Source organism: Bombyx mandarina, chromosome 05 (assembly GCF_030267445.1).
Source record: "Bombyx mandarina strain Sakado chromosome 05, ASM3026744v2".
NCBI lineage: Eukaryota > Metazoa > Arthropoda > Insecta > Lepidoptera > Bombycidae > Bombyx > Bombyx mandarina.
The window spans coordinates 9,023,119-9,045,560 of NC_143212.1; the positions used below are offsets into that span (position 1 = coordinate 9,023,119).

At 35.0% G+C, this 22,442-nt stretch overlaps 3 protein-coding genes across 6 annotated transcripts; 1 reads left to right on the plus strand and 2 right to left on the minus strand.

The window, feature by feature from the left end:
- The first annotated feature begins 4,023 nt into the window (after positions 1-4,023).
- Positions 4,024-5,552, plus strand: LOC114249669 (uncharacterized). The gene is made up of 2 exons (XM_028183308.2): positions 4,024-4,236; positions 4,337-5,552. Exons 1-2 carry the CDS (start codon positions 4,143-4,145, stop codon positions 4,918-4,920), a joined length of 678 nt encoding a protein of 225 aa, XP_028039109.2. The 5' UTR covers positions 4,024-4,142; the 3' UTR covers positions 4,921-5,552.
- Positions 5,553-7,856: 2,304 nt separating this feature from the next.
- On the minus strand, positions 7,857-14,260 carry LOC114249105 (uncharacterized). Of its 2 annotated transcripts, XM_028182591.2 has the most exons (4): positions 14,100-14,260; positions 12,560-12,718; positions 9,277-9,391; positions 7,857-8,132 (listed from the first exon to the last, which is right to left on the minus strand). In XM_028182591.2, the coding sequence occupies exons 1-4, from the start codon at positions 14,152-14,154 to the stop codon at positions 8,126-8,128; spliced, it is 336 nt and encodes a 111-aa protein (XP_028038392.1). In that variant the 5' UTR covers positions 14,155-14,260; the 3' UTR covers positions 7,857-8,125. The 2 variants fall into 2 exon arrangements, with proteins under 2 accessions (XP_028038392.1, XP_028038388.1); XM_028182587.2 differs by lacking the exon at positions 7,857-8,132 and having other exon boundaries at positions 9,267-9,391.
- A 2,115-nt stretch (positions 14,261-16,375) lies between these two features.
- TRAM (translocating chain-associated membrane protein 1) lies at positions 16,376-21,824 on the minus strand. Of its 3 annotated transcripts, none has more exons than XM_028182618.2 (9): positions 21,731-21,824; positions 21,457-21,613; positions 21,165-21,353; positions 20,882-21,035; positions 20,142-20,319; positions 19,814-19,929; positions 19,257-19,402; positions 18,555-18,672; positions 16,376-17,283 (listed from the first exon to the last, which is right to left on the minus strand). In XM_028182618.2, the coding sequence occupies exons 2-9, from the start codon at positions 21,589-21,591 to the stop codon at positions 17,183-17,185; spliced, it is 1,137 nt and encodes a 378-aa protein (XP_028038419.2). In that variant the 5' UTR covers positions 21,592-21,613; positions 21,731-21,824; the 3' UTR covers positions 16,376-17,182. The 3 variants fall into 3 exon arrangements, with proteins under 3 accessions (XP_028038419.2, XP_028038413.2, XP_028038428.2); XM_028182612.2 differs by having other exon boundaries at positions 21,726-21,824; XM_028182627.2 differs by having other exon boundaries at positions 21,708-21,824.
- Positions 21,825-22,442: the final 618 nt, after the last annotated feature.

Consider the following 22,442-nt stretch of genomic DNA (forward strand, 5'->3'; position numbering starts at 1 on the left):
CCAAAGTAACTATTCCACGCGGAAGAAGTTACGGTCAAAACCTAATGTATATTTAATTGATTTCGACTACATTGAAGATACATATTGTCCATTTACTTCGTGGAAGTCAGTTCTCCATTTTGAATTATAACTAACGGATTCGGCAGATGTTGTCCTGTACGCACGTCTTATATCTAAAAATTACAAACTTTTTTAAATCAGTTGTAACAATGTGGAACGTTTTAAAGATATTTTTTTATAAGTATTTACAACACCGAATTGTAAATCTAAACCATACTCGAATTTACTGGAACACAAACAATTTTTTTAAATCAAAATCGGTCCAGCCATTTAGTAGGAATTCACTAACATATACACAAACAGGAGAATTATGTGTTCAGATAGCTCAATTGGGTTTTTGTGATACCATTGTTGCTAGTGTCAAGTTTATAAAATTCCTCAATTATTATAATAGGTTGGGAAAAAAGTTTCTTCGCGTTTTTTAAGAAAATTCACAACATTTTTTAATATAGTTTATTAAATTTAACTAAAGTATATAGGTACCAGTGGTTCGATAACTTTTTGCCATCTTGTAGGTAGGGACATGATCCCATTGCTATAGAAATTTTGGGGCTTCTGATCAAAATACCGCGACAATTGGTTTTGGCAGTCTTCTCGTGATGTTAACCTGACACTGCCTAAAGAATTCTGAAGAGACCGAAACAGGTGGAAATCTGAAGGTGCAATGTCAGGACTATACGGCGGATGCATTAACACCTCCCAGCCACGCTGGAATTATAAGCGTAATTTTTGCTGAGGATGTGTGAGGTCTAGCGTTATCATGATGAAAAACCACACCCCTTCTGTTGATTAATTCCAGCCGCTTTCTCTCAACTTCTTGTTTTAATCTCATCAGTTGTTCGCAGTAGAGCTTAGAATCGATGGTCCTGCCTAGTGGTAACAGCTCATAGTGAATAATGCTCTTCCAATCCCACCACACACACAGCATCACCTTGTTGTGAGTTAACCCGGGTTTCGCCACAGTCTGTGGAGCCTGATCGGCCTTTGACCACGACCTTTTTTGCACGTACTTGTAGTACGTGATCCACTTTTTTCCAAATGCGCCAAAACTGTTTTGTGGTCAATTCCCAGTTCTTCAGCTACGCCGTAACTACTGATATGCCGATCTTGCTCCACTTTTTACAAAAATGGCATCCATTTTATCCGTAATAGGGCGTACAGAGCGACGTGCATCTTTGACATCAACATTTCCGGATTGAAAACGCTTAAACCAAATTTGTGCTACTCTCACCGACACTGCACTAGGTCCATAAACGTCGCAAATTTATTTTCGCGGCTTGCGTTGCACTTTTACCTTTTTTGTAGTAAAATTTTAAAAGGTATCGAATTTCTTCAGTAGATTCACTCATCTTGACAGTACAAAAAATAAATAAAAATCACACATTTTCCTAATTTGAATTTGGAATTATCTTCTTTAAAATTTAAACTTTTAATGATACCAAAACCAGCCAGATACAAATAGCCAAAGAGATTTTATTACAAGTTCATTCATACTATAATGCGAAAAGACTTTTTCCCCAACCTATTATAAATACCTCAAATGAGCGGAATAAGGTGCAGTTATTTTATTTGAAATTATAATCCATCAGGATGAAATTGAATTATATGAAATGAAACTAGGTGAGATGAAATGAAGTAGCGTCCCAATAAAATGGTTCTCTCCATTTTATTTATATTTCAGTGGGATTTTTGGAGGAACGTGGGAAGCCACGTCCAACGACTTTGTTTATTTTTTGCACACTAATTTACTTAATGAACCACCATTGTTGCACGTTTAACTCACAATTAACTTAGCTTCGCTACTCGCGTTCCCGCCAAAACGACCTCAAGCTATGGGTCGTTGAATGACATAACTATTCACCTAAAAATATGTAGCAATAATCACAAAACAAGTCTTTAAAAGATAATACCATTTGTTTGACAGCATAATCACTATAAATCTTGAAAAAGCTTTAATCTTTCGAAATTCGTAAAACAAACATCGTCCGTTCCATATTCATTACAGCAATAAATTGAATTTCACCAGTAATATTGTTAATATTGACCTTTAAATGGATACAAGATTAATGTAATTTCAAAGTAATATTTTTTATATAACACAGAAGCTAAACTATGTCAACGTAAAAAATGCAAATCGCCTTCAAAAATTTACATTAATCAAAATAACTATTCTCAAGATTTTAAAGATTTGTTTTTAAAGTTTGACAAATTAATCTAATTGACATATCGAATATATTATACCTTCATTGTGTTATTTTAAACGAGAAATTTTGAAATTAAAATTTAATTTCGAAACTACATGAATGAATTTGAGGTCTTAAAGTTTTATCATTAAAATATTTTTTTGGGTCACAGTTAAGGTCTTACACTCGAGTACATTACCCAATCTTCTTGAACTATGGTTGGAAGCCTTGCATTTAATTATTTTTCTTGACAAATCTGAAGTGACTCCTTCCAAGCACAAGACTAATTTATGTGTTCCATTATGTTAAAAAAAACCTAACGTACCTAATCTGAGGTACATACTTAAAACAACAAGTAAATGATGTCAGCAAAAAGAATGACAAACTATCGCCTTGCCTTAGAAAAAGAGGAAGGACTGTTTATATTTTTGTAATCTAATCTATTTCGAATGAAGCCTGTATTGAACGTATGTGAAACATGTAAAGGTATTGTGCAACATTTCGCAAATCGTTTCTACCGTCGACAATACCGTGACAACCGCCGAAGACAAATACGTACCTGGTTATCTTATGAATAATGCCGATTATGTTGAGTAAACACGCGCACACGCGTCCCAATGCATTTTTCACAGAAGTTTATCATCTACAGGGTGTTTATATACATAACTGTTTTGTTTTAATATTTCGAAATACAATTTTTTATTATTATTTCAAAGTCTTGGTCCAACTTTAGTTGATTGAGTGAATTCGACAAATAAGTTGCCGACTAGTAGATAGATTTTTACTTTGTTTCCATGGTTTTTTGATCAACCCATTTTGGTAGTGAAAATAAGCTGCTGCGTACTGTGATTTTTTGTCTGCGAGGGTAAACGATCATACAGTCCACAGCAATGCCAAGACACAGCCGGAAAATTTGTTCACACATTGCTCGAAGAAGGACATATCATAGCGCTTAGAAAGCAATATTGGAGGGAATTCCATTTAGTAGTCTTCCCAGATAGTCCAGATGCTAGGTATGAACTCTGTTCCAGTAGCGGATGGTGTGAAAGGAGATGATAGGACCAATTTACATAATTCGTCAAACAATTCCCTTTGGAAAATATTATGTACTCATGTTAATGTTCATGTGCCTAAATTCAATTAAATTCGGGTAGGTTCCATTTTTTACTATGAAGAATCAACATGTTAAATGAAATAAAAACTCACATGAACTAGTAGTGCGGCATGTTGTAAACAAGCTTTGATATACTTATAGGGTGATATACTTATAGGGTAATATAAATTCACGAACGACTTCTACAATTGTTATTACAGGACGACAATCTTGTAACATGGCCAAAGCTTTAAGCTTGCATAATTAATGTACCTGTGGAACCAGTGTTGCAAATATTTCTCCCTCGAACCAGTTAAGCGTTATGGTTTTGAAGAGTAGGCGATTAAGACTTTGTAAGCATGAAGGACTCCTCACGTTTCGAAGTCTATTATTATAGCAGCCTATCATCATAAACTTAAAATAAAACCTTTTCCGAATAAAATACAAACTTTCTTTATTGAAAACGCCCTATATGTAGTTGAATATCGACATCGAATATCCATTTTAATTTCACTTTCATTAAAAATCACATCATTACGTATATCGAATCTCTTAAGGTATTACACCATTGTCGACGGCGCATTATTGTTGCGAGTAAAAACACAGTTCGGTACATCCTGTGCGTGAACACGAGGCGGCGCGGCGCGGCGTCGCACGACTCACCTAGATGTCGCACCTATTGTCCACGGCGTTTTGACCTGGGTAGTGGGTGAGCCACTACCGCACTATTACCTCACACTTTCAATATTAGGTTACGAGTATTTTACCTCAAGGTCCACTTTTAGGAGTAAATAGAGGTGGTATAAATGCAAAGACGGACAATAATGATGCGCAGTCGTCGATCAGTCACTCGTACGATAATGAATGCGTCCGTTGCTCTTGTGTTGTGCTTTGTTCTCGGTACGTGAAATGTAAACTTAATTTTTCTATGAATTGTCTATGTATTTGCGTATTTTATTATTAATTTTAAAGTCAATATATTTTTTTTATTCAATTGCAGGCAGTGCCGTAGGATACAATCTGCAGAGGGATGCTCCGTACAATATCGGCCCCAATGATCCATATAAGTTCGATTACACGAACTTAGGACAGGAGCAATCTCAACGATTGTTCTGGGGCAATCAAGGATCTAATCAAGTCGGCGGGTCTGGACTATGGTCTCATTTAACGAACAAGTTTCCGTTCTTACAAACTATGTTCGGGCGCATGGAATTACCAACCAAATATGGGGTCCCGAACCAGTACGATTTATCTAGCGTATACGGCGCACCGAGTGCATCGAGCTTTGGGAATCAACCTCAGCAATTTTATCAGACGCCACAGTATTATCAGACGCCGCAATTTTACCAGCGTCTGCAGCCTGGACAGTTTGGGCAGAGGTTCGCTCCGTCCGGTCGTGATGTAGCGTTTACTGACGACGCTGTGATTGTAACCCCGCCCTTCGTGCCGGCAATCCAACCAGCTCCTGCACCAGCGCCCTTCCCGGCACCAGCCCCAGCACCCGTGCCGTCACCTTCACCTAACCCTCAACCTGGCTATCAATACAACAAACCACAATACAGATTAGAGTTGCCTCATAAATAATACTGTGACGAAATAACACTATCCTATCCTGTGATGTAATAATACTGTTATTCTTTAAAACTCTCCTAAATTCGACAAAACGAAGACATAAAATAGTAAACCGTTAAAGCAACTCTAATCAAACGCCACAATCTCAATATACGACACTTTCTTGGACTTAATAATGGATTTCACTTTGCTTCAGTTTTAACATTAAATATAAAAATAAAGTAGGCAGCGGCTTGGATTGTCGGAAGACAACTGACATTGGTGATGTCTGTGAACGACGGTGATTACTTACCATGAGGTAGACAGTATGCTCGTCTGTCTACAATGATAATAAAAAAAGAAAATAAATATAATGATCCTTCTGATTAGCTACCTTGAAGTTGAAGTACCGTTGCTATTTTATTGTTTTACAATCAGTGCGTTTTTATTTATCATTATGTTTAAGCGTATTAACATTTATTATAATATGTCATAACTACATGGCCAAAAGTACGGGTTTTACTATTATACTACTTATAGTTATATTATACTATACAAGAAAGCTCTCTGTACTTATAATTGATATTTTCACAGGTAAATATCATTTTACGAGTACCTATATTATTAAAGTAAATACACATAAATAAAAATTGTCCAATATACAATTATTATTTTTATTTCATACCTTCGTCTCCATTGCATTTCCATTAAGACTCAAAAGCTATTCTGGCAAAGAAGATTAGAAAATCTTTCAATAAATACAAGTCAAAAATGCATCAGTGGTTCTTTTAGAGTTTTATCTATTCCTAAAATACTAGCAAATGTAATACTATCAATACATTAAAAATAGGGTAAAGTAGAAACTTTGCAAGAGCATTTAGGAAAAACAAGAAGATCAAGTAAAATATAATAATATGTATTTGAGAATGCAAAATATGGTCAACTTTCATAGTTTTATTTGTAAGGATATTTTAGAGGAACACCTGTTCAAACATCGCCATACAACGACATGCCGACATGAATAAAATTTAACGCTTCTAACTAATTTGAACTTTTGCGAAATTTATAACAGTTTACAAGTGTGCTCAGTTTAAAACCATAAAAATTGTGTCTTTCAAAATATTTGCCAGAAAGTTTTGACAGAAAAAATTAAATGTATTGAATTTTCAAAATTTCAACATTCTTTTATGTACTTCGTGTTTTTGTTTATTTCCCTTGTAGGCAGACAAGCATACGGCCCACCTGATGATGAGTAGTTACCATCGCCCATGGACGTCAGCAATACCAGAGGCAGATCCAAGCCGCTGCCTACCATACATTTTGTGTGTATTTTGTATTTAACCGTGTATTTTGAAGATCAGACAATTTCTTACTCTTTAGCCTTGAATCATACAGACATTATATTCATGATGTCCTTTGTTCCCTTTGTTCCCCACGTGCACAAAGAGATATCAGAAGGTGTTTTAAGCGTCTGACGAAGCTACAAATGCGTTATTTTGATGAACATCTATCTAGTGTTTTTATGAGATACACAAAACAAAAGACTGTCGTACACAAAAGACTAGTCGTCCTTTACCGTCCCTATACCATATAGAGCAGCACTAGCTTTTCTAGTCATATCTTTAAAGCGTGACAGATAAGTTACAGAAAATAGCAAGCAGTCGTGGTGATGTAAGTCGGTATACACTCGTAATTTATAAGTTGTTGTGTTCTAAAAGATAAGACTCTTGGTGTAGGTACTCGTGTCGAGCAACCCAACTATGCCGATGTTTGAATCCAGTAGGCTCATACCGATTTTTCTAATGAAATACTTCTTAACTCATGTTCACGAATTAGGTACTTCCACAATGGAATAGCATGGTGTAATAAAAATCAAACACGCAAAAATGTATAATTTTAACATTCATTTCAACCTCAAGTCCTTAGGTCTGTCTCGTCCTTGACCTGTGGATTAAGTATCATCTGTCGGTCAATTCAGTGGTCACCCTATCTTCTGTTCCACACGATCCAGGCTTAATTCCGAGTCAGAATCATCAATCAATCTCGCATGTTATTTATTATGTTTCGGGCTTTTACAACATAGGGGAGTATCATAGCTTGGGTCGTTGAATATGAAATGCTTCTTATTCTAACATCTTAAACAATGGTTGATGTCTAGAAATTATCAAATTAATGGAATATCAAGAAAAACTTAGAAAAAAAGTTATTTTTCTGTACTGATGAGGCGGATCTCATCCGAGGCAGGCTGGAGGTAAAGTCAACGCATTCTTTACGCACACTTATCTCCCCACCAAACGGCCCCCACTGGACGCCTGTGGGTTGTCGGCCATGATCGCAGTGCCCCTTCATCGGCGGACTATCAAACTCCTTGAAATTCAAACTAGAATTTATGGTTAGTTCACAGTAGAAATAGAGAGAGAGAGTATTCTTTTTGTACACAAACAAACAAAAAATAATGCGAAACATTAAATACAAAAAAAACTACAATTGGCGGTCTTATCGTTAAGAACGAAATTACCGATTACTTTACGATTATCTTAACGTTTTAGGTATTCTAAACATTGCCGGTACATGTATATACACATACGCACACATACGTACATATACATACACAAATTCCTTACATATACACATTTATAAATATACATACACATATACAATGTAACATAATAATAATTTTAGACTAATAGAATCACCTATCATTTTAGATTGTAAAACAATTAGCATCAGGCATTCCTCCTGAAACATCCAATGTAGACAAATCGAATAGTCTTCGTGCACAAACGAAAACACAAGTCTAGGCCTCTAGAACTACAGGTTAGATATAAACCAGAAGGGCTTTTGACTGTGAAACAACAGTTTTTATTTAATGATTTCCCAAAGCGACATACGTAGCCGTTCGCCATTACAGCGTTAAAAGGCACGTGTTTAATGTAATGTAAATAAATGTGAAGAAAATAAAAAACAAATTTAGACCAACATTTTTTTTATTGAGAAAAGTCACATAAAAGATTTAGTTCGTTAAAATTTTACTAAAGTTAGAATATTAGTTTTATTCAATAAATAAATCTTCCGGCAGTTGCAAAACATCGATGCACATCTATAATGGATGGTGTAAGCTTGCAACTGATGGAAAATAGTTTATAAACGAAAATACTCATATAATTTTAATAGAAGGAAGTATGTAGCCAGCCGTCACCATGTTTTTGCTATTTAATTTACCTATATATTTGCGGTCTCAGTGCCTGTGAAGAGAAAAAAGTGTTAGCTTTACAAAAAATCTGACATCTGACATCACAGTTTAAGCTGATATGTCTAATTCTGATCACTTCGATATTAACCTTGACTGTTACTGTATAATACTGTACTTTGAATTTGTAATGTATCTAATAATTCAGAAGTATTTTTTTTACCACATTAGACAGACGACCATACGGCATAGCGAGTGGTTACCGTTACTCATGAGTAATAGGAATGACAAGGTGACAAGGGTATGTCTGAGCTGTTGCTTAGAAATTCGCTATTACTTAGACTTATTAATTAGTCTTTAATTATTTATTTAAATTTAATTCTTCAAAAAGATTATAATAGGCTTAGAATATAGAGAATTCAAGATTATATTGATGGTATGGCGTATTATGAGCCCACATGGATACATCCTGCCTATTCCTGCTGCGAGACAGTCTTGCGTTCTTTTTTTTCTACCTATTCGCTGGTAGCTTAAGAGGCAATTCCAGCTACGCGCGGACGAGTAGGTGAGCTCACGGTACAACCTGAGAGAATTTGCTAACAAGCCCTACAAGAGCAGTGCTTCGCAGAATCTACCAACGTATCGGAATCACGACCCACTGAGAAGATCCGGCGAGAAACTCAGTGGGCTGTGTCTGTGGGTTAATTTACTCGTCGAGCCCTTCGTCGCAAGTGACGGGCTCGGCAAGGACGGCGATCGGTGCTTGTGGTACCTAAAAGTACCGTTAATGGATCAGGAGGATCCGTAATGACGTGAAAATCTATACATTTTCCTATACACAAGTGCGTCGTAGGCGACGAGTTCGACGAGGACGTTGACCGGTACTTGAGAGGCCTAAAAGCACCGAGTGTGACCTAAAAGCACCGACCGAAGGCGATCCGATAAGACTTATTTCGGTCGACGGCGGCTTTGCGTTGCTCCGCCGCGGTCGGATAAGAACTTGCATTCCTCTTGAAGGGCAAGAACAATGGTTGGACACAATTGTGAGTTTGACCTCGTATTTCAAGGCGGGCAACGGTTTTTACTTTGTGATGTCTGTATATTCCGGTAACCACGAAATGCCAGGTGGACCGTCATATCGATCATTGGCTTACGGTAAAGAAAACGGTATTAAAATAAAATGATTTATTTAAAAATACCTGAGAACATTCAGATTATCTCCGAATTCTCCGGCGGGCACACCCCAATCGCCAACACCGCTGCCCCGGCTTCTTGTTATAGTACGGGAACGTGCCTTCGCCTTTGTACGTGTTACTGAAACATTGAATAAAAGCATATTTTATACTACAGTAATACATATTAACCAATTTTGTCTTGTACTACGTTAAAATAGATAACTCAATATAATTTTATCTTTAGCGCGTAGTGATCCACAAGAATATATTATTTATAATTAATAGATTCTTGTAAACCTACTACTATGTTCATTCAAGCGAAAAATGTTTCGCATATTTTCCACTGAAGTATGAAACCTAATATTTTCAAACATTTATCTGAAGTATCTTGTCAAGTATCTTGAAGTACCTACTCGTGAAACACAATTCCGTTAATACTCGTAATTTTAGATATTCAATTTTACGATCTAGAGACTTTCTGAGAAATAAATTCAGCACTCTCTTTTATCATCTCTGTTTGACTGAAAAATAATACTTTTACCTAATAAAAAATAAAATTTTAATTGATTTTTTTATGGTTTAAGGATTACTGGCGTCCAGGAGGCCTTTCCAGTTTCACCAGGACAGGTGAGCGAGCAAAGACTCAGCCAGAAGCGGTGGGATTTGCTAACAGCCGCCCGAGCGCCTCCGAAGGAGATCTAACAACTCAAGAGCAACTGCTTCGCGAATTAATCTACTTCCGGATCGGAATCGCGACCCGCTGAGAAGATCCGGCGAAAAACTAAACGGGCTGATGCTTGGGTTAGGTTGCACGTCGACCTCTTTGTCGAGTTCGACGAGTACGGTTACCGGGGTCCCTAAGCCTGCTCCTAGTGTTAGAGCTGAAGGCGTCTAATGCTAAGGTAATGGATGGACAATTAATAAATTAATTAATGGATCCGTAAGGACGTATCTAGGGCGTCGACGGTGACTGGCTCCTGCGTGATCAGGATTTCAATTGCATCAACTTGACTTAAACTTCCTCAGAATTTAACGATTAGGAACAATTACTTTTTTGATACAATAAACCAGATTTCGCCTTCAGTATTTATAAAAAAAGTGGATATGAATTAATTTATTTAATGACTCCCAATGCGTATATGACAAAGTAATCTAAGCGAAGTGTTCAAAAGAACACACCTTTTGAAAAAAAAACACTTGCAGCATAGACATAAAAATATGTAGGTACTTTATATTTAGGAAAACAATATAAAGTAGCATTGTTGACCTGTCGAAGTATATTATGAACCAGATTTAGTTATGAATTCTTTAAATTTTCGCACCATTATTAGCAACTCATTTTTTGTGAGCACCTGTCATTTTTATCGCGACAAATTGAACTACATAAAGCGTAATGAAAGAGGTTTCGAGAATTTCGAAACCGTTAGTCGAACGGCATTACTGATTACAAGAACAGCCACAAACTTTTAAAGCTGCGCTACACGTTTCACTATCGCCGACGCTCTACTAACAGCGATCTCGAATGTTTGTGTGTGTCCACGCCGACTACCTACGCATACCGAAGTGACCGCAAGTGCAGTTAACGCATTCGCTATGTAAAACAGGAGATGGGTACATGTAAACGGTTAAACATTTGAAATTAACTAAACACATTATGTATTTTCTTCGGTTTTCCCGACGGTTAAATCTCTGCTTTTTTACGACCGTCGCCAGTGATATTGATTTTTTGTCATTATTTGGAAAGAAATATGACAATAATAATGACGGTAAAAAAAAGGTGAGATGAAATCGTAGCTTAAAAAATAAAGCACTAATATTATTAATAATACGTTAACGGTTTATAAAAAAAGGGATTGAAATTCAAAATAATTCGAAACAGTGGTTTTTTCAAATTCGAACAGCGAAATTTTTTAAATCGAAACAATTTACAATATTATACTTTACATAGAAATGTTTACTATTATCACCATTAGTCTCAAAGAAGATACGTATCAAAATGTTATTCGAGAAACCAAAATGATAGGTATAATAAATATATACCTAGTCCATTAAATATTGGCAAAGTATTACCAGCTAAGCAAATAGCGTACAATAGAGTTTTGATTAAGTAAATGACGTCTTTAGAAATTCGTGACCGTTGATGTAGCTAATTCAAGGACTTCCTTTTAATTAATCTATGTATTCAGTGTTATTTGCGTAAACTTTGAGTTGAATTGAGAATTTGAATGCGCTGTATATTTTTAAATATGTCTTGAAGTAATATTTTGGTAAATTTGATCAACATATAAATTAGAATAATAAACTACAATTGCAGTTTAATCATTGCACATTGTAAAATACTAAGCTTATTCAAGCTTCTAATATTTCCACATCTTCTTGGTTTCCTATCCAGTTTTTTCTAATTTTGTCCTGCCTATTCCTATCTTAGAGAATTTATACGTTGTCACTACTACTCTGCCTTTTTCTGCAGTCAACCAATCACATGTTCTAATTTGAATGATGACTCCAATTCCTATGAAATGGTGAATTTCAGATCACGTTTCAAGTAAAGTAGTGATGCTCTCATCGTAACGTGTATGGGCTCCCAAAAGGGAGTCGAAAGAGGCACATAAAATAATTTGAAAAAAAAAATAGGTCATTAATTAGAACTGAGACTTAAAAGTCTCAAGGTCGGTGATCTTCTTCCTATTCGTACACTCTTGACAGAGTGGTCGTGGTCATGCATCAGTCGGATCCTGCGATACCGATGCATTTATATTGTTCATGTCTAGGTGCTCGGGTGATCACTTAAGACCAGGTGAGCCTTATACTCGTTCATCCACATAAGCAATGAAAAAATTAGAACAGTGTCGATTTTTCAAAATTAAATGTCTAAGTAAGCTTTCTACCAAATTCATCACACGATCTCAGTTTCGCCGGACCTCTATTCATACTCAGATATTTTGTATTTGATGAAATTCTCAGGCTTTTCAGAGTTCACCCGAGGATCTCGCGAGAAAGCAAAGAAAACACGAAAAATCCCCGATTTAAATGTTCTTCACAGGTTTTCGCTTTGTTGGTTTTTTTGTTCCGAGAAATAAAACTGAGAACGCATGAGCAGCGAAAAGTTTGAAAGCACACACTGGAGATACTTTTCAATGTTCTAGCGTGACGTGAATACCGGACTTCAATAACAATACACATCGTCATTGAAGTCATTGAAGTACATCATTATTAATCAGAACATAAGGTATGCAAACTTAGTCTCCTCTAAACTCCTGCCAATCTTAATAACACAAAATATTATTCAAAATCTTTCTAAACTTACAAGCACCTCCGCTGACGTCAGCACTTCCTTCTGCTCCCTGATTGTACGAATAAGGGTAAGGGTTAAGCGACCTCCTTAATCTCCGCAAAGGTACCGGTTGTGACTCATGCCCATCGGAGTCGATCGTGTAGTAGGAACGCGGCACGTAATATTGCCCCACTGAAAATATTAATTGATTTACAATATACATAGGATCAATCCATAATACTTTCCTGGAAATATTAAATCTCTTACTTTTATTTTATTTTATTATATCCTTCAACTATTTTTAATTATTATTTAATATGAGAAATCTGTGCTTTCTTAGTCATCCCAATTTACACTAGGGCATTCTGTCTGTCACTCTAACGTTACGACATATCTCGTGATGTTGCACGTATGCAACGGAAATGCGTTTCGTTTCAAGGTTAGTGACCTTACGGCAACGGTTTGACTTACACAATTTAACAGAGACATTTTCCGAGTTATATGCTACGAATTATATGGTTCGTGTCTTTTCTACGTTTGCATTATAGTTATTCTGATAGAAAAAAAATTGTAACAAATACGCTTTATGTCCTCGTTTTTTTTCCTGCCTAAGCTGAGCCTTGCCTTGAGAGGCTATATCAGCGGAACCTTAACTAGTAGGTGAGCTCGGGGTTCAAACCTGATGACGTTGCTAACACGAACCCTAGTAAGAGCCGTGCTTAGAGTGCTTACGTACAGAATCTACCACCGGATTGGAAACGCGCCCTATACTATTGAGAAGATCCGGCGAGAGACTCAGTGGGCTGTGTCTGAGGGTTAAAGTCCTCGTTAAGATGAATCCCTGGCTATTCCGAGATTCCGTCGCAACGTTTTTAGGTTTATCACCAGGCTAGCCCCAATATTACTAGGTATATTATTGTATTCTAATGAGAAGACATATAATTTCTGCGATAATACAACTGTAAAATGTAAAATGGAACAACATTACAAAGATTCTATAAAACATTACTAATCAAACTTGTAGACACAAAGCGTATGTACAAAAAAATTAAGCAATAATTAAAAAAAGAAACGAATTATTCATAACAGGAACCAATGTTGAGATCATCTTCGTGTTTAGTTTCGTTCCTCACAATTAAATCGTGACTTGTTCAATGATGACGGAATATAATAAAAAATATAATTCGATAGGTCATGATTGTCTTTATCGAATCCTTAATGCTTAATTTAGGCATGAATTTAGATTCGATAATCTTCGAATTTACTAGTCAATATTACTCAGTAATTTTATCGTGATGGGCCATTAAGGCAAATATTTTATCCGGTAAAATTGAAATAAATGTTCCAGTGTGTAATATGATTAGTAATAAAACTACAATACGTTTCACGATAAGATGTGTAATGACTATTAAATCATGCCATAAAATAATGAAAAACTCGTAAAAAATCAATAAGTAATGCATGCAAATTCTTAAATTACTCAAAACAAGTCCTACAGAAAACACTTGACTAACTAAAAATACATCACTGCATCTCAGAATGACGGGCTGTCAGCAAAAACAAGGGCACTAACCTGCGAGAGCGGTTCCAAGGATCGCGGCTAACAAAACAAAAGTAAGGCTTCGCATTTTGGACGTTAAAACTCCGCAAAGACGAGGCAAGAACTAGCTTTGACGCATTCCAACAGAGTTTTATATAGCTATCGCTTTCTTGACTGAAACTCGCGCGCATCTCATCGCGAGCGCGTCCTCTATAACGGTCCTCCTAACAAAAAGCTATTATAGACTGAATGGAAGCTTCCATACAATCGTTTTTTTACGTAGTTTAAAATGTTAGGTTGCAGAAAGTCAGCTCCATTTCATTTAACCCACTTACAGTGTTTTCGTATTTTATTATCTATTTAAGCTTTTTGTAGCAGCAGACAGCGAGTACCGCAATGAAATTAGGTAGACTTTCAGAGTGGTAGTTAAATGATTAGGTCTTTTAGTGGAATAATTTTATACACTACAAATTTGCGTGATAAATATAATCTAATTTGATTTCTTTTATACATAATATGCATTAGACGACATGATAATTTTGCCCAACCTCCAGTGCATTCAATTGATGTAACATCCTGAGACCGTGTATGAAACACGCGTCAGTACGTAAGTAAGGAAGGTATGACTAAAAGTTGCATGCTAACACCAAATTTCTTTTACATTCTTATACATACTTACATACATTCATATAAAATTACATTCTTATACGCCCGTGCCTCTCTTTATATTGTACTGAAGCGTTATCCAAATGTTCATATCGAGTAATTATATTTAGCCTATATGACATTACATTTGTAGGTACACACAACCCATCAAGTGGTAGGCAGTAGCCGGAGACATCGCAACGATAATGCCACGTGACCTTGAGTAAAAATTTCGATGCCTCAATTGCATTCAAATAACAGCTTTTTTTAAACCATTGAAACTGAAATATGTAATTGCCTTATGGAGCACATTCGACAAGACAGTGAAACCCAGCCGTGTTGAATCACAACCCTATTAAATACAAGCCGAATTAAGCAATTGTAGACTTTTTGCAGATTTTTTTTTTTTAATCGATTTTTAGTATATTACGTTGTTCTTTTATCAATGACGAAAAGGAAAAAAACATAGTTTTTGTTACGTTATTATTATTATCATTAAATTAATATTTAAAATACGTATTTACGAAGCTACCTTTTTACTGGCCAATAAAATTCTGAACAAAGGCTAAGTTCAACTGAATTTTATTTAAAAAGTTTGGAATTCTATTATCTAAAATCAATCATTGGTTTATCGATTAGCGGTTTCTTTTCACTACATTTGCATATGACTTCTTATTGATTGAATGCTTCCGAAATGGACATTTTGATCTACAACGACGTCAGTCAACAACGACGAATTAAAGGCGACAATACTCAATATAACATTGAGTAAGCACCAGCTTATTAAACAATATTGGTGCATTTGCGTTAAATTGGCATAGTAAAAAAACTTGTTAAGTAGTACCCAAACTGAAGGATCGCCAGCGCGACAAACGTGTTTATGTATGCAGTGCGTTTCTTAACAAACGCAGATACGAAGGGATTTTGAACCGCATTGTCATTTGTGATGAAAAAAGGTTTCCATTTGAAAATCGTAAGGGATCATCATGTTGGGTACTTTTTTATAAAAAAAAAAACATTCACTGTTTGTAAACTAAACGGCAAGTTCGTAGGAAAAGATCTGATATTATGGTAAAATACATGTTTTTCTAATTATTTAAAGATGTTGTTAATCTGATAATGATTGGAAAATATTCTCTCATCCATGATATTACCTTTTAATATAGAACATTGAAACTGTAATTAGTAAACTAACATAAATATGCCTACACCTAGCATCATTTATTTGTACATCGAATAATACATGCTGTTTGATAATTTGGTTTGAGATCACAGGATCCAATGAGATTATTCCAGAATGTATAATCTTTTGTTATTTAACCCGAAAGGCCTAGATTTGGAATTTTTATTTTTAAAGCGTCCAAACATAACTCAATATGTACAAGATTTAACGTTAAAATTTTATTATGGTTAACATTTCTTCGTACTCGTTCTAGTCTGAATAAAAGTTTTCTGTGCTATTTATCAAGAAAAAAAATACCCGCACGAGTTATTCGGATCACATATGAGTACCTACGTGAGAAGTCCAGTTTGTCGCTGTATCGCTTCTAAGTCCAGCCGTTTCCGCAATAAGATTTGTAGTTGATGATATTTAAAATACAATATACAATAGGTACAAAACGAAAAAAGAAACATCACATTTTACAGAGAAAAAAACGCCAGAATTCATCCAAAAATTTATTTCGAAATAAAAATAACATTAAGCTTTCAAAATTGACAATTATCAAGAAAATGATATAAACAATTTTATGAGCACAATTTCACATTAGGAATAGTTTCATTAATACATATTTTACACGTTACATCAAACATGAATTCAATCTCAAGTGTAACTATACACAGACCTACAAAATGTTTTTTTTTCTATTTAATAAAATATAGATAGATGTGTTGAAGAAACTTAAAATTTTAAAAGGGCTGAAACATGTAAAATAAATTTTAAAATTTGTTTACAAAAAACGTTTATAGATAAAATAAGTAAAAAAAATCATATAAAAATAAGTTATCTGGTTTTGAATATAAAATTAAAATGAAAATAATTTCACATCAAAATGCAAAATTATCATGGAATATTCTTAATTTAACGTGTACAAACACACAGTACATGCTCCGTCTTATCCATCAATATATTCATATAAACATTTAACCTAGACATTCAATTTTACACTTTAGTAGATATTTTTACAACCCTGTATCCACTATACCTTAATGACAATACACTTTGTTTTGTTTGATGTCACGAATTAAATTATACATATATAAAAATTGTCTCACAGGCTTGGAATGACGATCGCACGCATTACTAATATCAGTTGTGTATTCCGTAGTCATGTACAGCTGCGTATTTGTGCTAAGACAACACGATTTCTAAAATTTCTAATAAAGAACTAAATAATTGTAGTGGAAAGACTCAGTTACGTAAGGGATGACGACAAACTAATCTAATGTCAACAGGTAGAGGAGCCCTAGATTCACTTCGCTTTAGCGGTCGCGTTCTGTCGCTGCCTCAGGGTCTTGTTCGTGTTCTGATCCACCTCGGGCAGGTCAGACTCGTCGACGGGAGCTTTTTTCACTGTTTAATATAAATGACACATTTTTAATAATACAATCAAACGGGCTTAGAAATAATTTTCGTTGAGGACTTTAAAGCATAGGTATTTTAATTGCTTAGATGGGTGGACGAGCTCACGGCCCACCTGGTGTTAAGTGGTTACTGGAGCTTTCACGGCAGAATTAGGCGGTCAACAAGAGGTCAACCACCAGTAATGACGCAAATTATAATTTTCCGGGTTTGATTTTTATTACACGATGTTATTCCTTCACCGTGAAAGTCAATCGTGAACATTTGTTAAGTACGTATTTCATTAGAAAAATTCTATAGGAGCCATCTAGACATCTGCAGCGTAAATGCCGCCACCCACCTTGAGATAAGAGTTCTAAGGTATCAGTACACTTACAACTGCTGCCCCACCCTTCAAACCGAAACGCATTACTGCTTCACGGCAGAAATAGGCAGGGTGGTGGTAAATACCCGTGCGAACTCACAAGAGGTCCTACCACCAGTACGTCTCTATCAGGAACCAAATCAGAAGTAAATCAATGTTCCGCATATATATTAAGCTATCTATTTCCTATAGGCTATAATGAACATAGATTCCACATGACCACGACTGTTCTGCGAAGAGTAACAGACTATGATGATGATCTATTTCGTATCAGCACAATATATTAGCACCAGAAATCGGATCTCGAAAATTATAAAAATTATAAACTAAATATTGTGCCTTGTTCACTTTGTTTTTAATACAAGCAAAGCAAGAAAACAAAACTTGGGATCAGTAACTATGAATTCGTATTTTGATTCAACATAACTAGTGAAAGTTATATTATATAACTAGCTGACCCCGTAGACTTCGTAGTGCCTCAATCGATAGATAAAAGATCTAAACTTTTGTACAAAATAAACTTAAAACAAACAAAAGGAATCCGTCCGACGAGGGACATATCAAAGGAAAAACAAAATTGTTATTTTTATTTAATTCAGAGCATTTTCATATTTATCTACTTTTTAAACCTTCTCTGGACTTCCAAAAATAATTCAAGACCAAAATTAGTCAAATCGGTCCAGCCGTTCTTGAGTTTTATCGAGATTAACGAACAGCAATTCATTTTTATACATATAGAAATAGAAGATAGATAAACAATTTTATTTTTTTCTCATGCTCTACAAATTGGACTACATATGTGCGTAATTTAGTAAAAAGTAATATAATCTGCTATAAAGTATGAGATGGTTCTTGATGTAGTATTATAGTGATTGATTCAAAATTATTGGAACCTTACCCTTTTCCTTTTTGGGTTTTTCCTTCTTCTCTTTCTTGAGAGGTCGCGCGAGAGCCTGCTGACGAGCTTCTTGCCTCTGCTTAATAGCTTCAGATATGAAGTTAAACATCAAGTAGACCTGCAATTGGAAACAGAAAATTATATTATTCCGAGCACGAGACCGTTAGTTTCGGACCCTCTTGCTTATTTTACGCAAATTTATCGCCATAGATAGCAAATCTCTGTGTGTGGATACGTGTGTTTAAGCGTTGTGTGTGAGTCTGTGTGTGTGTGTGAACGTGAATATGTGTGAATGCATGTGTAGCGTGTCTGTATAAGAATATGTGTGCATCAGCGTGAGTGCGTGTGAGCACCAGTATATGTGAATGTGTATGTGTGAGCACGAATATGTGTGAATGTGTGTATGTGAGCGTGTCTGTATTAGAATTTGTGTGTATGAGCGTATGTGTGAGAGCGGGTGTGTGCAAGAGTGTTTGAGTGAGCCTTGTCGTAGGTCTACGAATTACAACAGTTTTCATGTAAGATCCTGTGTCCTTACTTGATTTTTTAAATATCATTTATTTTTAATGTACTGTATGTAAAAAAGTTATGAAAGGGTAAGTCCACAAAACCTAATTAAACCTACTTTATTAAGATTGACTAATATAATCTTATACTTAACAATACATGTATGTGACTGCTATAAAAAACATCAGTAATTACCTGGAAAGAGACAAGCAAGGACAGAGCAGCAACTCTGACCAGTAAGGGCGCGACACCGGCGAGTCCGAAGTAGAAAGTAAGCACTCCAAGGACGAGGGAGAACAAGCGAACGATCACAAACACTGTCCCGTTTACAAGACTTAGAACTGAAAAAAAAAAGGCTAACTTAATATTTTCAAGGAGCTATTAAACAATTTATGCTGTTTCTAAGTAAATAGAATATGTTACTCTTCATATTTGAGTAAAGTTTCCATAGAATATTATTATTGTTTATTTTTATACAATTAGTGACACTTCAATTACTTCACAGTTTATGTTGTCTCAGTGTTACAGTGTATAGTTAAATGTGTTCAACTTGTAAGGCTTAATATTTACTATTTCTACAGCCTCATTTAGAACCAAGTTAAGAAAATTAATTACAGAATTCAGCAAAACTTTCATGGTATATTCACCTGGTTAATTTCACACTGAATTGATCGTTCAAAGCTTACAAAAAAATTTAATCAACGCAGGATTAACTACATGTACTTTTACATGACATATTTTGTTAAACTTACACTTGTCCAAGAAATCTTCACGTTCTCCCCTGAGGATTGTGTTGAGACGATAGCAATGTGCCACAAATTCTGCCAGGGCATGAAGAACAACTAGGCACACTCCCGCACGTTGGAAACTATATTATGTGTATAGAGTATAATAAACATGTATTAACAAAAAAGATCCACTTAAGTAAATATTTCAAATATTTTAATTATTTTAATACGGAACAACAATTAGATAATTTACTGATTACTTTAGACAGTACTTAGACAGATTAATTTAATTTCATTAATTTACTTAATTAGACAAAGTCTTAAGTCTTTGTAATAGAATCAGAAAACTTACTTAAATCCATAAGCCAATGCTACAAAACCAAAAGCTGTAGCAGCATTTCGGATGCGTCCTGCCCACTCATCTTTCTTTATACGTTGGAAGTACAGTTCGGGGATTGTGTGCAACCAATAGGAAGCTTGGACAACCCACCATAACTTGAGAAGGAAGCTCATTGGGTGCACTGGGTAGCCTGTCAAATATCTCTGATGATTATCATGTTATTACGCTAGTAGAATCTATTCTGCCATGCAACCATAGGGATTTTTTGAATTTTCAATTTATTTAAAATTTTAATTTGGAAATTAAAGCTATGTTACTTATTTTTAAGTTAGTAACAAAACCTTTCTCTTGTGATGATATGTATTACCAATATTCTGTTAGATAATGTTATTGAATTACAAACTTGAACAAACAAGACGCTTTGTTACAGAAGTGACAATAACATTATTCAACGCACCATTTAGTTACTTCATAAATGTTTACTTTATGGCAAAATTTTTGATAATGCTTCATATTATATTTTTTAAACAGTAGTTCATAATTGTAGTATATTTCTATCTTTTAAAGAGTTGAATGCCTATTCAATTTTCATCTTCAGCACTATAAGACTAGACATCCACTGTTGGATAGGCCTCCTACAAGATTCAACATTATGACAGGTTTCATACTATCCACTGATAGTATGAAAACGCAGATCCCATTTTAAATAAATAGTTTTTTTCTTAATAAAATATTCTAATAATTTTACTAACCTTCCCAAAGCTGAGAGATGTTGAAAATGAAACCTTCCCGGAGTATAGCATCACCACCCCATACCAGAGTTACGAGATGGAAAACTATAAGTTGTCCAGATTCATTGAGAGCACTTAACCTTGATTTTGAGAGGTGGAACTTCTTGGAAATTTTCTAAAACATTTTTTAAATAAAGAAACTACAGAAAAAACACTTTAATAATGTATCCAATTCATTAAGCTTAAAAATACACATATTGGTATTGTTGTAATCTGTTCAGTTTTGTTAAATTCGTATACTTACATCAAGGAAGTACTCCTGAAGAATAGCATGCATCACAATACAGACAAGTGAATAGAAAAACACGGCACAAGCATCTTTCCACCCAGATTCATAAGTAAAAGGTTCGCCTTTCGGCGCTTCTCTCGTTGGTTCCACTCCACTGACATTGTGGTGTAAACTGATGAACAAGCTTGCAATGGGACTTGTAGACTGGAATTAAAGGCTCAGTCAATAATAGACAATCGTAAAACAACATTCCAATCACAAAATATGGTACAATATTGGACATACGTGGCATATTGTTTTTCCTTACCTGTACCATCAATCCAACCAGGAAAACCATAACAACACATGAAACAATATCTGCATGATTTTGAATTACAAATTCATGACTGAAGATGGGAGGGTTTTTGTTAGTTTTTCGTCCAATAGCAGGCTTTACACCCATTTTCGTCGGAATTAACCTAGACCTGCGAACGCACAATTTATTTTAGAGAAAATGTTCTAACAGTTATTATGACATAAAACGGCAACGAAAATTATTATTTTTAATTAAAATATGACTCAAAGATATATGCGTACCGTACACTAGTAAATAGAGATTATTGGCCCGGAAAAAATCTTCTGACAAGAATTTCCATCGACGTGACACTTTCACTAGCTACGCGGTGAAACGTCAACTTCATTTGTTGATTACGGAAACACGAAGCTGTTGTGTTGGCACATGTAGAAGTCAAATTAGTGTTTATTGCACTAACTGGTAACCCTTAGAATCATAACTATAAATATTTAATTTTCAGAAAAAATAATAATGAAGAATATCAATCATGTTCATGTTGACTAGAATTATCATATTCATTTTAATCACTAACCGGAAATGTTTTTTGTTAAAATATCGATACTCTTATGTACCATAAAAATTTATCAAAAACCAAAGAGTTTTTTGTTTAATCAGCTCATTCCCATAGGCAATGGATAGTATCTCATACAATTAAATCTTTTCTAACAAAAGGCTAAACCCATCTTTGTTATAAAAACGAATATGAAACTTAGAACTTAGAAACTTAGAAACGAATAAAGTTGAATGAAGTAAAATAGAATTGAAATACGTGCGATGTGATGAAATGAACTAATCAAACAATTGAAAAAGTAACATTTTTCGGCAATTAAAAACATTTTGAAGCTTCTTCTAAAATTCTGATGCTTTGTTACAGTAGCGCCCTGTTAAATTCACTGAACTCGTGTCGCAGAATGGGATTGCACTGTGACTGGAATCTCGTTATTCAATTTTTTAAGCAA